Source organism: Macrobrachium nipponense, chromosome 4 (genome assembly GCF_015104395.2).
Source record: "Macrobrachium nipponense isolate FS-2020 chromosome 4, ASM1510439v2, whole genome shotgun sequence".
In the NCBI taxonomy this organism is placed as follows: domain Eukaryota; kingdom Metazoa; phylum Arthropoda; class Malacostraca; order Decapoda; family Palaemonidae; genus Macrobrachium; species Macrobrachium nipponense.
The window spans coordinates 78,645,683-78,664,349 of NC_061100.1; the positions used below are offsets into that span (position 1 = coordinate 78,645,683).

Sequence of the window (18,667 nt, forward strand, 5' to 3'; positions counted from 1 at the left end):
ACATTATATATGTACAAGAAACGTTGTCAGTGTTCTGAAGCCAGCTTGATAACGTCATTCAAGGACCATGAAACTGAACTAGGCCTTTCAGAAGGTCTAAGCCTAGCGCAGGCTTTGGGAATAGACGTAAAGTAGGAGTCTGTTAAGTCTATTTTAAAGCCAAACTGAAAGATTTTCTTTAAAGCTGACTTATTAGTTGTAATAGTACTAGCTGCTAATCCTTTTTCAAATAAAGATCTGAAAAAGGATATAGCTAGGTTGACTGTCATGGTTCTGGTGTTTGTTTCCTTCAGGAAAGTTGCTAATTTCTTAACAGCAGCATCATACTGTCTCAAAGTTGATTCTCTCTTATCTGATTCTAAGAAAAGAATATTCTGAGGATCAATATTAGCATCTCTCTTAGCCGCAAACTTCATGAAGTCCATAAAGTTAGGGTTTTGAGAATTCCTGAGGCAGCGAACACAGTCCTCATTTGTACTGACTGAGATAGTTTGGGATTGGGGATCCGTCAAGGTCGGAGACCCAATTCCAGAAGCAGAGGATACCAGTTGCTCTTGGGCCAGTTCGGGGCTACTAGAGCTACTTGTCCCTTGAATGTCCTGAGTTTGTTCAGGACTTTCAATAGAAGATTCACTGGAGGAAAGATGTATATTTTCTTCCACTGATTCCAATCTATGGACATGGCATCTATGGCATAGGCCAGAGGGTCCAGGTTGGGGGCCACATAGCAAGGGAGCTTGTGGTTTGCTTGAGATGCGAATAGATCTACTTGGAGACCCGGAACACTCCGGCGTATCCACTGGAATGACTTGTTGTCCAGGGACCACTCTGATTCTAGAGGAACCGATCGAGAGAGAGCGTCCGCTATCACGTTCCTTACTCCCACTAAATGGGTGGAGGATAGATGCCATTTGTACTTGGCTGCTAGAGAGAAAATGGCTGTCATGACATGGTTCACATGTTTTGATTTGGATCCTTCCCTGTTGATGTAGTGCACTACTACTGCGCTGTCCAAGACCAGCTTTATATGAGAGTTCTTTGCTGGTAGAAGCCTCTTCAGAGTGAGAAATACTGCCATGGCTTCCAATACGTTAATGTGAAGCTGGCGGAACTGAGATGACCACGTTCCTTGAACCTTCTTGAACTGGGAATATCCTCCCCACCCGCTTAGAGAGGCATCTGTGTGGATAACCAACGCCGGAGGGGGAAACTGAAGAGGAACTGACTTGGACAGGTTCTTTGTCTCCGCCCATGGGCGGAGAAGATTGCGAAGAATCTGCGGGATTACTGACAACTTGTCTCGAGATTTGACATTTGCTCTTGAGCGTCAAACTCGATTTATGTCTTTGTCTTTCAGTTTCGCTTTTAACAGAACATCTGTTACTGATGCAAACTGGAGTGAACCTAGGATCCTTTCCTGGTTTCTCCTTGATGCTCGTTTGCACTTGAGGAATTGCCTTACTGACTTGGCTATTTCTTTCCTTTTGACCACTGGAATTGACAGATTGTGGGAGGTCAAGTCCCATTGGATGCCGAGCCATTGAAAACGAGACTCCGGAGTGAGTCTGGACTTTGTCCTGTTTATTTGGAACCCCAGATGTTCCAGAAACTGGATTACTTTGTCTGTGGCTCTGAGGCATTCCTCGACGGTTGTCGCCCAAATCAGCCAATCGTCGAGATACGCTACTACCATTATCCCTTGTGATCTTAGTTGTACTACTGCTTCCGCTATTTTCGTGAATACCCTGGGGGCTACATTCAGCCCGAAGGGCATCACTTTGAAAGAGAATGCCTGGTCTCCCAACCTGAAGCCTAGGTATGGGCGGAAGTGTCTCGCGACTGGGATATGATAGTATGCGTCTGTAAGATCGATAGAGGTGGTGACGGCCCCACGGGGAAGTAAGGTCCGCACCTGCGAGATAATCAGCATTCTGAACTTGTCGCAACGAATGAATAAGTTTAGACGGGACAAGTCTGAGATTATTCTTCTTTTTGATTAGCCTTTCTTTGGCACGCTGAATAAGCGTTCTTGAAACTTTAAATGCTTGGCTCTTGACACTACCCCTTCTGAAGGAGCTCTTCAGCATAATCTGTCAATTCCTTTGTTGGTAATTGAAGGAATGATTTGGATGGAGGGGGACCTTTGATCCAACTCCATCCCAGCCCTTGGACACAATGCTCTGTGCCCAATTGCTGAACCCCCACCTGTGACGGAAGAGGAACAGCCTCCCTCCTACCTGAGAAACCTCACTGTTGTTGTGCAGGGCGTGCTCCGCACCCTCCATGGAAGTGTTTCCCCCTGTTGGTTGCCCTTCCACCACCCCTCTGACGAAAGGCACCCCTAGCTCTGCTTCCCCTTGCAAACCTGTTAATGGCTTGAAAGGCCTGGCTTTCAAACACCGGGTTGAAAGCCGGGGAAACAGCATAGGAGGTCGAGGGCTGGCTTTGGGAAGTCAACAGGAGGATGGGCTGATTTTGACCCTTTGCAGTTGCCGGTTGCACAGGCCACATGTGAGACCGGAACTGCTTGAACAAAATGCTGTTGCTGCTGCTTCTGGAAGGGCGGGAACTTCCTAGTCTTTTTAAGCTTCTTAGCACCAGCAGGAGGATTCTCAGGCTTCCTCTTACTGGAAAGACCCCAGCGCACCCTAAGGCTTTGGTTAAGCCAGGTCGCTTCATGCTGCACTTCGTTGACAGCTGATTCTGGGAAGAGGTCAGCTCCCCAGATAGTAGAAGAAAGCAGCTTGTTCGGCTCATGCCGAATAGTAGCTTCCTGCAGGACATGTTTCCTGCAGTTCCGCCTTGCTACCACAAACTCGTACAGATCCAACTGTACTGTCTGTTCAAACTGCCAGCAGTTTGAACAGAGGTTCCGAGCCGTATGTCAAGGCGGCAACCTCCGTCATTACCAAGGCATTCAACGTTCTGCCTAACCTAGTCCTTGCCTCAAATTCGGCTTGGATAAGGTTATCCAGCAACCTAGGAAGTCTCTCGCCGAACTGATCAATGGCACAGTCCGGCTTGAGCTTTCCTACCGAGCTGCAAGTTCCATGGTGAAAATAAATCCAGGGAAAAGTGCACAAAAAACACAGAGGAAAAATGGCACGTGTTACCAAGTTCGCTAACAAAAAAGGATGGCCACCAGAGGCGCTGCAGTCGGCGTGGTAGGTAGCATAGTAGTAGTAGTTGCTGACTCCGACTGTGTATCAGCTCTCTCAGGAGGGGGATTTTGATGATAGAGAATTCTAAATGACAAGAGGTTCGTGGTAGTGGTCTCACTCGCCCCATCTACATACCGACACTCTTTTATTTAGGGTGAGCAAGTCAGTTATTCTGACATCCTCCTGATTTTATTTTTTCTCTGGTATAATGTTAGTATCATTTACCTAGAAATAATGAACTTAAGGATTATTTCACGAAGCGACACGAACTGAGCCCAGAAAAGGGTGTTAGGTTCTTAAACTTTTGGGACAGATTTGTAGGGAATAAAAAACTATACAAAAGAGATGCAACTCACTTGAATTTGAAAGGAGCAAAATTACTGGGAAACTTTCTTAACGAAAACCTCTTGAAACATCTCAGTGAACTGAACAAGTTGGAAAGCTCCCAAAAATTGGTTAGTAATAGCACTGCAGGAAACAGTGACAGTAACGGAAACTAATAAAGTCACCGAGAAGATAGAAAAGTCTCTCGGAGTGGTGCAGTTTAATGCACAATCTATTCATAACAAAGTAGATCTCTTCAAAGCATTGGCAGCAAGTGAAGAATTAGACAACAGGTTCATAGATACATGGATACAAGAGGCAACAAGAGACTTCATACCAGATAGCTGGATATAAATTGTTCAAAAAAGATACTCAATAAAATAGGTGGAGGCGTTATATGTCAGGGGCCACCTCAGTCCAATATAGTGTAAAATTATAACCATGCAAGAAGTGATGGGCATCAATATAAACAGTAGAGGGAAGAAGAGAACTCTAATACTAGTGTACAGACCTCCCCACCAACCACAAATGTCCAATGAGGAGCTGTATGCACTACTAGGAAAAGAAATAAACAACAAACTGCATAATTATGGGAGATTTCAATGCAGCAGTACACTAGGACACAATGACCTCTGCATCAAACGTAGAAGGAAAGAGACTTTTAGATTTTGTAAAAAATTAATTCCTCCACCAATGGGTTGACAAATCTGCTAGTGGAAACAACATACTAGACAGCCCTATCAACAGATAAACTAGTGTCTGACCTTTCAGTAGGTGCAAATCTATGCAAAAGCGACCATAAAATTATTACTTCAAATTAATATTCAACATAAAAAAGGGAGAAGATATTAATGAGATTAGTCACTACAGTCAACAAGACCTAAAAAAGCTAAAGGAGAATGTTAAAAATCTAGAGTATAATGAGAACACTGGGAAGCCTTTCTAGAGGAATACACAGAAAAATGCTCTAGATGTATACCATTAAAGCAAATACATACTAACAAATGACAACCCTCAGCCTAAGTGGTTCAACAGAGAAATTAAAAAAGAGGGATTGCACAAATCAATGATCCATACCCAACACTAGAAGAAACAAGCAGGCAGAAAGAACTCTGTAGAATGTTGGACAAATTAGTAAGAAATGCAAAGATAAAACAGGAAAAGATAGTTGCATCAGTTTGTAAAGAAATCCTAAAAGAATTTTAAATACTAGTAAGAAACCAATAAAATATAGCATAGGTCCCCTATGGAGCAACAGAGGAAACCTAGTGAACTCAGACTTGGAAAAAGCAGAGTTATTGAATAAGTTTTTAACTAGTGTTTTCACAACCAAATATTAAATATGAAGGGGCAAAACCATTGGACAAAATAATATTTACAGAAGAAGACATTAAAATCAAAATAGACAAACTCAACAAGTTCAAATCTCCTGGCCAGGATGCAATTCATCCAAGAGAAATTAAAGAATTAAAAGAGGAGATAGTTCCTCACCTATATAACCTACAGAAAAAGTGCAAAACAACAAATGGCACCAAAAGGATGGAAACTAGGTAATGTGCCCCGAGTTTTCAAAAAAGGTCCAAGAGAAGAGCAGGGAAATTATAGACCAATCTGTCTAATGTCGGTCGTTTGAAAGATTTTGAGTCCATGATTGCAGATCAAATTACGGATCACATTGATAGAAACAACTTGCTGTTAAACAGCCAACACAGTATCTGATAAAACAGATCCTGCCTAGTCCTAGAGGTTCTGCCCCTAACACTAGTTCTATATTGGGCACTCGTTCCGGAGATTCCGAGTGCTAATCCTGCTAGTTCTGCTAGGAAGGCGAGCAATAGTGTCCAATCTTCCTCGCCTATTCCCTCTACTTCCTATGGCTACCTTGGGAAGGGCGACGTGAATAGGAGGGATCCTGCAGAGTGCTGATTCAGCATCGGGGGACTACATTCCTGGAGGGATCTTAGGGTCCCACCAGATGTATGCCCACGTCGTTGAGGAAGGATCTTCTGTCAATGACGTAGAGACCTCTTACCATATCGACATCTGGTGTTTAGATTCTTAAGATTCGAACACCTGGAGACTACGTTCTCCTGGCTCTTCTGTCCTTTGGACATATTTCATTTTGCAGTCCCCGATGGGTTCCTGAGTTTTAGGAGCCTCAAGTGCATATTCTGTTGAATTGTATTCACAGTCCAGTCTTAAATGCTCGCATGTAAGACTTGTTTATATGCCTGTTCCTCCTTGATTTCTATAGGAGTCGAGGAGGGGTCCCTACTCGATGATCGTTTGATGAAATTTGGGGGTCTTGCTGAGCGCTTAAATTCTTTGGAATTTCTAGCACTCTCTGAGTGCTTTGGTCTTCTATGATTCGCAAACACTCGGATGAGACAAGAATTCCCAATAATTGTTAATACAATACCCAGGAATCTTGCTAAATGCTCAAATACCTTGGAATTTCTGGCATTCTCATTGTGTTATAATTTCAGTAATTTCCAAACACTCGGGCGAGACAGACATCCCCCATGATTGTCATTACAAAAATTGGGAGTCTCACTAAGCAATTAAATTCCTTGGAACTTCTGGCATTCTGAGTGATCAGGTTTTCCGTGATCCCCAAAATCACTCAATAATCGGGAGTCTCGCCAAGCACCTGGATCCCTTGGTTTCGCTGGGGCTCGCTAAGTGCTCGGCTTCATCATGTTGCCGAGAATCAGGTCGCCTGATTATTGTCTAGCAAGAGTCAAGTTTTCTCACCGAGCTTGGGAATTTTTACGAATTTCAGTGCTTGCTATCATGAATGCTTGGATAACAAGAACAGCCTTTAACAGTACAGATGAGTGTGCTCTTCAGTCTGGTTTGGAGTTATGCAGAGCTTGGTACTGCATGCAACACCTGGGTGAATGGTAAGTACCATCCTCATGTCTTGGACCTTAGGATCCGAACACATAGGACAGCAGACATAGAATCCCTCTTTATTCTTCATCTTGGAGCTTCGGCCTCAAAGAACGACAGTTAACTGGGAAGAAGTGATAGTTCTTTGCTGATGTTTACCATTCATAATTATATAGTGGTGATCTACTCAGCTCCCTTGACTGCTTGACCGACCAGCTCTGCCGAGCTGAGGCATGCTCAGCTCTACCGAATGAACTCTCTGCTCTTGATCAGTGCAGTCTCTTGCCATGACATAGCACCCTCCCTTCTCATGTTGCAGTGAGTTTTCATGGGGGTCATCATCTTCGTCATCTGACACCTCCTCACCACCCTCTTCGAAGGCTTCCATGGCCTAAGAAGAGGAAGGTAGTTTCTCTGCCCCCTAAGAAGTCTCGCCTCGTAACTTCTGAGGGTCTGCATCCTTTCCCTGGGGAGGGAGCAGTTGGCTGTCTCTTCGGCTCACCTGCACCTTCTGGAACAGGAACCAGGGATGCTATCCCCAAAATATAGTGTCTCAGGAGCCCCAGGAGTTCAAACCCAGATTCGTTCTCCTGTCTCTGGTTATTAGGACACTACTCATGGAACTGGAGCTGTGTTGGGTACTCATGTATGAGTCTCTCCAAATGTACAACCTCCAAGGAGGGTCGTACATCTACAGTGATAAATAGTTTTCACTCCATCATGACAGTGGCACAGGGCGAGACAAAGGACCAAGCCACGTTGGAGGCTCGGACCCACCTGTGAAAGCCAGTAATGGCTATTCTTCAGGTGTCAAGATCGATGTCGTTGTCCCTCAGGACAGGCATCTGAAGGAGATAGGAGGAGGTTCTCTGTGTAGTCCTCCTCATGAGGTTCGAGCACGGAGAAGATAAATGCATAGCAAGAAGTGGTAAGTTCTCGCCAAGTTCTCGCCAGCTTTTACTCCATTAAACTGTGCTCAACTTTTGCCTGTGTTTGTGCGAACAAAAACAGGAACCTATGAATATACTAGTATGTTCTCCTCATGACCTGCGTCTGTTATCAGTTGCGCCGTCCAAGTAATTGGCGCATAGCTGTAAGTTGACTCTTCTGGTATGTGACTGCGACGAATAGTAATGTCTCTTAATTAACCTGAAACTCAGGACAGCCTTTCAAGCCTCCGAAGATTCCAGTTTTGATTTTGAGATTTCTAGTCGACTGGGACGAGACGATAAGGATCATCATGGAGCGGGTATATAGGAATCCTGATATGAAACCCCCGAACATCCCAGAATACTCATTAAGAACCTTGCTGGATATCTGTATGAAGAGAGCCCCTTTCACCACCCACCGAGGACAGATGTACCACCAAAAGGACGGCGTAGCAATGGGGTCCCCCTTAGGAGTCCTCTTCGCTAATTTCTACATGGGAGAAGTGGAAGAAAGGGTCTTCTTGCAACATAGATGTCCCCGCACACATGGACACTATATTGATGACATCTTCGTGCAAGCCGACTCCGAGGATGAGGTAGAAGCCCTTTGACAGCAGTTCCTGCGTCAAAGCACACTCAACTTCACCGTCAAGTACAGCAGCAACGATCGGCTCCCCTTCCTCAATGTCCTTGTCATGAAGACGAATCAGAAGCTAACAACAATAGTCTACACAAAAGCTACGAACCTTGGGCTTTGTCTAAATGGAGATAGCGAGTGTCCTGCGTGGTTCAAGACCACCACTGTCAGGGCCTTCATCAGGAGGGCCCTCTCGCACTGTTCGACGTGGCAGGACACGCACCTCGAACTCAACCGAGCATCCCAGATGCTGATTAATAATGGGTACTCGAATAAACTCGTAAACCGAGAAACACGAGCCGCCCTTGACAAGTGGTACATGATGGAGGAAGAGAGAAGGAACATTCCACCCCCGGAGGATATAAAACTTTTCTACAAAGCCTTCATGCACAACCAATACAAGGAGGACAAAGCAGCCATGAAGAAAATAATAAAGGAACACATCTGCCCTATGGAGGAAGGGAAGAGAGTGTCCCTCATTATTTACTACAAGAATCGGCGTACGAAGAACCACCTGATGAAGAACAACCCCTCCCTGGCTGTAGGAGACCCCCTAAAGCAGTCCAACGTCGTCTACTGATACGTATACCCCGCCCAAGGATGCCCTGGGATTTACATCAGCATGACGACGATGCACCTATCTAAAAGGATCTCCTGCCACATCCAGGAGGGTGCCATTAGGCAGCAAGCCCTTGCAGTACACCAGAAAGACATCACGAGGGACGACATCATCAGGAATGTCAAGATCATCGGGAGAGCCCCTGACCCACAACGTCTGCGCTTCCTAGAAGCGCTGCTTATCCTTGAGCAAAAGCCTCCCCTTAATACCACTCAAGAAGCGTTCCTGATACCGTCGTTTGTGAGGAGGACCACGCCCCTCCCCTCCAATGAAAGTACCAGCGCGCATGAAACAAACATCGGATGTGGAGCACATTATGAGAATAATACCAGGGGTGACGTCACTCAGGTAGCAGCCAATCAAGAGGCTCCCAGTGATATCCCCCACCTGAGAAGGTTTGCAAGACTCGTAACGGTCGCTGTATGAGTCACCTTCCCAGGAACCAATAAAACTCGACCTGCGGGAGAGGTTCTCTAGACTGTACTCGAGAGCCCGCAACATCACAATATAAGAAGAAGGACTCGCCACTGGAATTCAGTCCCTCAGCAGTCATCGCTTGATAATGTCCTGTGGATCAGGAAGAAACATCGCGTTGGTGAGAGAGAGAGAGAGAGAGAGAGAGAGAGAGAGAGAGAGAGAGAGAGAGAGAGAGAGAGAGAGAGAATTGTATAAGCAATAATAAACCAAATGACTCAACCGAATTTTACCATGCCCTTTGGTGCGTTGTTCACCAGTCTTAGCAACAACGAGAAAGCCATCATAAGAAAAATAGGGAAGACTCTCTACAAGATTAATAGTGCTGAAGCAGCAGTCATTTTGAACCCTTAAACACCTAAGCGGTATTTCAGAAATCATCTCCCATATGCTGGCGGAGTTCGGGAGTGAGCGCAGAGGCGGAAAAAAAGTTTTTTTCAAAAAATCATAGAACGCTTAGTTTTCAAGATTAAGAGTTCATTTTTTGGCTACTTTTTTTGTCATTGCCTGAAGTTTAGTATGCAACCATCAGAAATGAAAAAATATCATTATCATATATAAATATTAGAATATATGACAGCGCGAAAAAAAATTTCATATATAATTGTATACAAATTGCTCTGTGAGCAAAATAGTTAAAGCTAATGAGTTAATTTTTTTGTTGTATTGTACACTAAATTGCAATCATTTTGGTACATAACTGTAAAATGATCAAAGCAACACAGAGAAAATATTATCACAAAATGATGCATGAATTCGTAACAAGCGGACGTAAAAAAAAAAAAAAAAAAAAAAAAAAAAAAAAAAAAAAAGTTGTTTTCAAAAATTCATCACATATCGAAATATTGTGCTGGAAACTTCCCGTTTGTTGCACTATGAAGGTAATTGATTGAATATTACTAAACTGTAAGTATTGTAGCTTACAATTGAAGTTTTTCTATTTTGGATGAGTTAAAGTTGACCGACGGTTGAATTTTTTCTATTTATCGAGATTTATATGAAAATATTTCAAAACTGATAAAAGCTACAACCATGAGTTATTTTTTGTTGTATTCTACATGAAATTGCACACATTTTCATATATAAAACTTTATGTAACAGCTAATATAACATGGTGCAAACATACGACAATCGGACGAAAGAATTTCTGATTTTTTAGGAAGAGTTACTGCGCGGACGTAAAGAAAATGTTTTTCAAAAATTCACCATAAATCGAAATATTGTGCTAGAGACTTCCAATTTCTTGCAAAATGAAGGTAAATGATTGAATATTACTAAAATGTAAGAATTTTAGCTAATAATTGCGTTTTTCAACCATTTCGGTCCCGTCAAATTTGACCAAAGGTTGAAATTTTGGTACTTATCGTTATTTATATGAAAATATTTCAAAACTGATAAAAGCTACAACCATGGGTTGTTTTTAATTGTATTCTACATGAAATTGCACACATTTTCATATATAAAACTTTTTGTAATGGCTAATATAAAATGATGCAAACATACGACAATCGGACAAAAGAATTTCTGATTTTTTAGGAAGAGTTACCGCGCGGACGTAAGGAAAATGTTTTTCAAAAATTCACCATAAATCGAAGTATTGTGCTAGAGACTTCCATTTTCTTGCAAAATGAAGGTAAATGATTGAATATTACTAGAATGTAAGAGTTTTAGCTTAAAATTGCATTTTTTGACCATTTTGGTCAAGTCAAAGTTGACTGAAGGTTGAAATTTTGGCACATCGTTATTCATATGAAAATATTTCAAAACTGATAAAAGCTACAACTATGGGTTGTTTTTTGTTGTATTATACATGAATTTGTGCACATTTCCATATATAAAACTTTTTGTAACGGCTAATATAAAACAGTGCAAATTTTACGACAATCGGACGAAAGAATTTCTGATTTTTTCGGCATAGTTACCGCGCGGACATAAGGAAAAAGTTTTGTTTAAAAAATTCACCATAAATTGAAATACTGTGCTAGAGACTTCCAATTTGTTGCAAAATGAAGGTAAATGATTGAATATTACTAGAAAGTAAGAGTTTTAGCTAACAATTGCATTTTTCAACCATTTTGGTCCAATCAAATTTGACCGAAGATTGAAATTTTGGCACTTATCGTTATTTATATGAAAATATTTCAAAACTGATAAAAGCTACAACCATGGGTTGTTTTTTGTTGTATTTACATGAAATTGCACACATTTTCATATATAAAACTCTATGTAACAGCTAATATAAAATGGTGCAAAAATTACTTCAAAGTGACGAAATAATTTCCGAGATGTGTCGCTGATGCTTTTTAGTGCAAGAAGAAAGAAATTCGTGCATGCGCGCCTGGGGAACGCTTTTAAACAAAAAAACAGCTTAATCCGTGAACTCCCAGCATCCCTCAAGGCGCACGATTCAAAATTTTTTGCCAAGTAGGCCTATAACTATTTTTCCTTGAATATTTAAAAAACTTTTTTGCGTCGACGTATCATACGTCAATTAACCCTTTACTGTTGACTGGACGTATTTTACGTCGACATTTTTTGTCTCTCGTGTGCCGACTGGACGTATTTTACGTCGACTTACAAAAGTTTTTTTTTAAATTCGCGGAAAAATACTTATAGGCCTACCAGCCTAAAACTTTTGAATCACGCGCCTTGGGGGATGCTGGGAGTTCACGGATCAAGGTGTTGTTTTGTTTACAATCGTTATGCAGGCGCGCAAGCGCGAATTTCTTTCTTGCCGCACTAAAAAGTATCTGTGACACATCTCGGAAATTATTTCGTCACTTTGACATAATTTTTGTACCATTGTAAATTAGCCATTACATGAAGTATTATATATGAAAATGTGCGCATTTTTATGTAGAATACAACAATAAAATACTCATGATTGTAGCTTTTATCAGTTTTGAGATATTTTCATATAAATAACAATAATTGCCAAAATTTCAACCTTCGGTCAACTTTGACTACCGAAATGGTCGAAAAACGCAATTGTAAGCTAAAACTCTTATATTTTAGTAATATTCAATCATTTGCCTTAATTTTGCAACTAATTGGAAGTCTCTAGCACAATATTTCGATTTATGGTGAAATTATGAAAAAACTTTTTCCTTACGTCCGTGCGGTAACTCTTCCGAAAAAAATCATACGTGCGATTGTGGTAATGTTTGCACCATTTTAAATTAGCCGTTACATAAAGTTTTATATATGAAAATGTGCGCAATTTCATGTAGAATACAACAAAAAAATAATTTAAAGTTGTAGCTTTTCTCATTTTTGAAATATTTGCATATAAATCACGATAAATAGAAAAAAAAAACACATTCGGTCAACTTTGACTCTACCAAAATGGTCGAAAAACGCAATTGTAAGCTAAAACTCTTACAGTCTAGTAATATTCAGTCTTTTATCTTCATCTTGAAACAAATTTGAAGTCTCTAGCAAAATATTTAGATTTATGGTGAATTTAAAAAAAAAATCTTTCCTTCCCTCCGCGCGCGGATTCTCCACCACAAATCTCCGAAATGCGTACATCCCATTCTTGGAATATTTGCTCCATTTCATATTAGGCATTTCATAGAGTTTTATATATGAAAATGTGCGCAATTTCATGTAGAATAAAACGAAAAATATTTGAAGGTTGTAGCTTTTCTTATTTCCGAAATAATTGCATATAAAAATATATATAAAAAAATTCGACATTTGGTCAACTTTAACTCGTCAGATATGGTCGAAAACTGCAATTGTAAGCTAATACTCTTACAGTATAGTAATATTCAATCATTTGTCTTCATTTTGAAAGAATTTGGAAGTCTCTAGGACAATATTTAGATTTATGGTGAATTTTTGAAAAAAATATTTGTTTACGTCCACGCGTTACAAATTCATGCATTATATTGTGATAATATTTTCTCTGTGTTGCTTTTATCGTTTTACAATGTGTTATATACCAAAATGATTGCAATTTAGTATTTAGTGTACATTATAACAAAAAAAAAGTAACTTGTTACCTTTAACCGTTTTGCGCACAGCGCGATTTGAATACAATTATATATGAAATTTCGTTTTTGCGCTATCATATATCGCATTATTTATATATGATAATGATAATTTTTTTTCATTTCTGATGGTTGCATACTAAACTTCAGCCAATGACAAAAAAAGGAGCCAAAAATGAACTCTTAATCTTGAAAACTAAGCGCGCTGTGATTTTTTGAAAAAAATATTTTTTCCGCTTCCGCGCTCACTCTGAAACACCTCCGGCACACGGGAGACAATTTTTTTTTTACCGCTTCGGCGTTTAAGGGTTAAGCACCCAACAGACAATTTTCATCGACGTATAATAAGTCCAATAGGTGTTTAAGGGTTAACAAAACATGTCTACGAGAGCGTCTCCTTCTGAAATAATAATAATTGAACAAACAAGACACCTACCCACAGCGGTAGTGTAAGGAGAACTGACACGAAAAATTGTTATGGAGGGGAGTGTAAACAAAGCAACAGGTAATTAGGCAATAAACAGTTGGGTGGAAGAAGATTGGTGGTTAAGAGTAGGTACAGTTAGCTTAATCATTATTGATTCAAAGGTGGTTAGTTCGTCTATATGTTGGGTTCTTCCTATAATATTAAAATGACTGGCATCTATGTGTGTTTTGCAACTTTTAATGTGATTTCTTATGTTAGATTGTTCTGGATTTGAAGTCAACAACCCGTTCAAAACCTAATTCCTTGATGAGAAGAAATTTGGACTTTTAGCAGCCTCCTGATGCAACCGATGTAAGTGCCAAGATCACATCTGGGACAATTATACTTATAAATGACACCGGAGGCAAACAAGAGGCTGATCTTATCCTTAACTTGGAAGAGTGAGCCGATAGTTTGGGGGTTTATGGGAATTAGTTTTAAATTAAGGGCAGGTAATTGCTCATTGAATAGGCAGATGCATTTTTTCCTAAATTTATTATTATGTAGAAAGGGAAATCTAGCAAACATACAGAGCTTGGGGACACTATGGACTATTGGGGGTGGATTGAATTTCAGGTTAAGTAGCTTATTAAGGGATCTATGAAAAATTGCTTGAGGGAAATAATTATCATTAAAGTAATCAGCAAGGAAAGTCACTTCAGTATGAAAGGTAGACCAGCTTGATGTCAGATTAATGGCTCTATGGAGGAGAGTGGACAGGAAATTCATTCTCAAGTTAAAAAAACATGAGCTATAAAAATTGGTCCCCAGGCCAGTAAAGGTGCTCTTTCTATAAATACCAGTATGAAAGCCATACTCTTCCTTTTTAAGCAGACTGAGGGGATGGCCATGGGAAGCCCACTGGGGGCCTACTTTTGTTAACATATTTATGTGCTCCCTGGAGGAGCAAGCTTTAGATGTATGTCCCCCTAATTTACGTCCACTCTTTTATAGACACTACATAGATGACACTTTCGCCTTGTTCAGATGTAATTACCATGCTGATACCTTTCTCGAGTATTTAAACAACTAACACAATAACATTAGATTTACGGTTGAAACAGAAACACAGAATTCACCTACGTTCCTTGATGTGAGGATATCCAAGGACGAGTATGGCTTTCATACTCATGACGTAACCAGATTTTTTAAATGAGTACTTGTGCCAAATTTCCTGCTTGTATCACAAACTAAAGTATTTTTCTACTTATCTGCTGCACTATAGGACCAGAGGACTTATATGAAGGTTCAGAAGACACGGCTCAACTGAGAATAGTGGCTCTACAATCTGCTCTTCTTACCTCTATCACTGTGTCCATTCAATTCTAGGGAAACAACTGAGAATTTTGTCAATAAGTTTAGCCATAGATCTAGCCATGAAACCAAATCAAGGCAGAAACAGCCTCACAGTTAAGGCACTTGATCCTGAAGAATTTAAAGTTATGCCTTCTTGACAAAGTCTCTTGAGGGGTAGGTCATTAGTCAGTCAACAGGCTAACAAATCTAACTGATACGGAGTAGACTCTGCAACCCCTAGAACATACCATCTCTTCTACAATGACAACAGCTGGGAAAGGAGTTTGCAAGAACAGCTGGAGGCAAGAAAATATCAGTCTGTACACCAAACCAAGTTGTTCTCCTCCTACAAAACATCATAACCATCGGTAACTGAGGGAACTTTAAGCTTTATTGATGGGACATATCTATAAAGGGCCACCCATAGCCAACATCCGTAGACATGGCCATGGGCCAGCAAGTAGCTGAGGTAGCCCTCTCCAGATTATTACTCTCACAAATTAATAAAATAACCCCCTAAAATGTTTCAGCTTCATCATTAGTGGTTCTGGACAGGGAGAACTTTCGAAAATCTTAGGTTCTAAGGAATGCAAAGACCTTTCTTCAGCTGAGGAAACATTCTCAAGGACCTGAACTGTAAACACACTGCTCTTCTCTGGAAGAACCTGGTGAACTTAGTGCAGAGGGAGAATGGCAAATGTTGAATTGGAGATATTCCTTGAGCCATTTCCTCTGTTAAAACTGGCATTCAAAGAGACTGTAGATGAGTGAGACAAAGCTTTGATTACCCAGCTCTCTGCAGGAAGACGAGGAGACATTTAAGCATAGGTAGAAGAACTCACAAAGAACACTCCAAGAAAGCCAAGTACTAAATAAGAAGCTTGATCACCTCTCTCCATCCACAGAGAGGGTTTGTGAGAGAGAGCCAGCAAATCATTTAGACTGGATATCCTTATGAGCTGGGTAGTTGTAGTACCCACCACTTCCCCAGGACTCCCTTGAGGAGTGTGGTGGAGAAGGGTGGCAAGGCGGTTCCCCACCTCCTTCACCCTACCATGAGACTGAGTACAAGGAGACAGCAAGTGTACATGAGATGAGGAATATGTTCTCAAGCATTCACTAAAGCAAGTATGAGAGTGATGTCCACACAATGATTGATTCCTCAAAGATCTATCAGGGCTACACTCCCTGGATTGAGATGAAAATTTCCATATCCTATGAGATCTTTTAGACCTACCCTTCTTCCTCTTCTGTCTGTGTAAGGAACCAGTGCATTGCGAAGAGGAAGACAACAACAATCAAGACAATGACAATAATGAGGATGAAAAAGAGGAGGAAGACATGCTCATTTCCTCTTTCACAAAGCAAGCTTGTTATTCAATAACCAGAACCTGTAGATGAATGTCCAAGGAAATAGGTTTGTTCTGAGGCAGATCAGTAGGAAGGATAACTCAAGTAATTATTGAAAATGTGAAGTAACTGTAGGTATCAGATGAGCTGTGGACTTGGAGTGTTACGGAACTACCACCAAACTGATCTGGGGAACTAGAGTTCTTTGCTGTTGTTCTCCACCAAACTTCCAATAAAAGCTGAGAAGCATGCTTACCTGTAAATTCCATTTAAACCAAATTTTCTTAAATAATCAAAAGATAACTGAGAAAATAATCAAAAGATAACTCATCACCATTATCAGAGGGGAAAGACATCACAGGAAACACTGATCCCAAAGGAGATACACTATTGGACAAAGTGTGGCATAATTTTCTTGGATGTGGTAAAGCTAAACCTCAGCAGCAACATGCACTCTAACATGGTAATAAGGGAACAGAAGGTGGTAGAAGAAGGATCATACAAAATTTACCAACTTCTCCAGTTAAATAAAACAGAGATAGTAGTAAATGCCTTTTTTCCTTTCTCTTCCTCTTGCTAAACATTTCCACTCGGGAGAAACTCAACTTGCACATCCCTCACATGGGAAAGAACAGACAGACCTCACCTCAACAATGTGAATAAAACTTACACGGATCTACTGATGTAGGACACAAAAAAGTTAAACATTGCCCTGGACCCTCACACCTATGTTGCTTGTTGTTCTCCATGAGCTATGAAACACATCAATAGATACTAATACACAAAATACATATAAAAAAGCATAAAAAACCAAGAAACAAATTAATGTAAACTAAGTTGTTTATCCAAGGGAAAGGTGAGAGCGGTACCATTCACATCATGCAGTCAAAAGATCAAGTGGCACCTCTCACTAGCACCAACCAAACAGTTAACTTTGTAACTGCATAATTTAACCATTCAACTATGCACTAGAGATATTCTCCACTTGAAAGGAGTCAGTTTGTATTCCCATTGGAACAACTTACAATTACATGTATAATATCAATGGAGAAACCCTTAGACCATACTCATGATATAGTAGATTTTCTATACAATACTGTATTTACAATTAAAAAGCCCCATAAAACATATCACACCTAAATCTGACACCTCCTAATCTAACTAACCTTCTATACATCAATAAATTAAATAGCATACCGTACAAAGATGGTTTGGCCTCCAATATACAGGGTTGACTTGATCTGTTAGCCAAGATGAAACTACCTTTGCTGGTGGGGCAGAAATGGTTGAGAGTGCATTACCCAAGGCAGCAACTCCTTCCAATACCTGGAAATTAATTTGATATTTTATACATTTTAAGAGGAACTAACGGATATAAAAAATTTCCTGGGTTTATTTAATTTTCCTAAAATGTGCAAACTTAAGAATAATTCTGCATTTCATTCTATCCAAACAAAAAAAATAACATAAAAGCCCAGACTTATGAATGCAGGATGAGCCAACTACAACCTGAAATAAATGATCAATAACAAACTGACCAAACAGAACATAATTTTTTGCACCTTTATTAACACACATTTGACCATGTTTTTTCATCAAAGTTTTCTGAGTAGTCATATCAACAATTACTAGGATAAAACATTGCTCATCAGCAGTTGCTCAGTTCAGATACCATTTCTTCCCACCTGCAAAAAAGCCATGAACTTTCTGTGTGCATCCACTTTTACTGATTACTGTAGTCTCCTTCTTTTAATATTAGTGCAGTGGTTTCTTAAAATTAACCACACCCATTCCTCCTAATTTGTATTTCTTCCATCTGGCCAATGATATATGATAGTTTGAGAGCTGCTCATCTCATAAGCTTTCAGATGGATGAAGGAACACAGTACTATCAGTATTAATGGATAACAACAGAACTTGATCTTACATCAGACTATATGAAAGGTTCTTCTAACTTACTGTATGAATATGACAAGAGTTTTGTACACCAAAATCTGTTCTAGTCTGCTTAAAAACTTTAAAACCAAAGACATGAGCTAACCCTCCACAAAATGACAAATTTTTAATTAATTTGTACTTTTCATAGCTAACAAACCTGAGGTCTTAACAACAGGACAAACCATCTTGCACCAGCTGGAAACCAGTTAAAACATCAAAGATTGTACAGCAAGGAATCTGTGGGATCTGCCAACTCATGCATATACAAGGTGGAAGCTGGTCGTCAACCAAGCACAGAACCTAGTGACGTGTTAAGTCTTTCCCCCAACCCAGGAAAAAACTTGGAGGGCCGGCTAGATGTGGGCAGTAAATGTTAAGACCTCAGGTTTGTTAGCTATGAAAGATACAAACTGATTGAAAATTTGTCATTTGTTCATATGTGGAACAGCCCCTCGGTCTTAACAATAGGTTGTTTAAGATTAAGCTGGCCTTGTGCCAGCACGGGCTCTTGGTCACAGAGCAGCCCGTATTAACAATAGGATAGGCTTATACTTGGAGGGAGGTAAAAGTACCCTAAACCAGCTGG

The 18,667-nt window shown here is 40.3% G+C and overlaps 1 protein-coding gene across 7 annotated transcripts in view; it reads right to left on the reverse strand.

Moving 5' to 3' along the window:
• Positions 1–18,667, reverse strand: part of LOC135210966 (zinc finger FYVE domain-containing protein 1-like) — a 450,218-nt gene that overhangs the window by 69,779 nt on the left and 361,772 nt on the right. For all 7 annotated transcript variants that reach the window (XM_064243949.1, XM_064243953.1, XM_064243952.1 and 4 more), the window contains one exon: positions 17,341–17,469. In XM_064243949.1, coding sequence (XP_064100019.1) covers positions 17,341–17,469 — 129 coding nt within the window. The remainder of the gene's footprint in view (positions 1–17,340; positions 17,470–18,667) is intronic.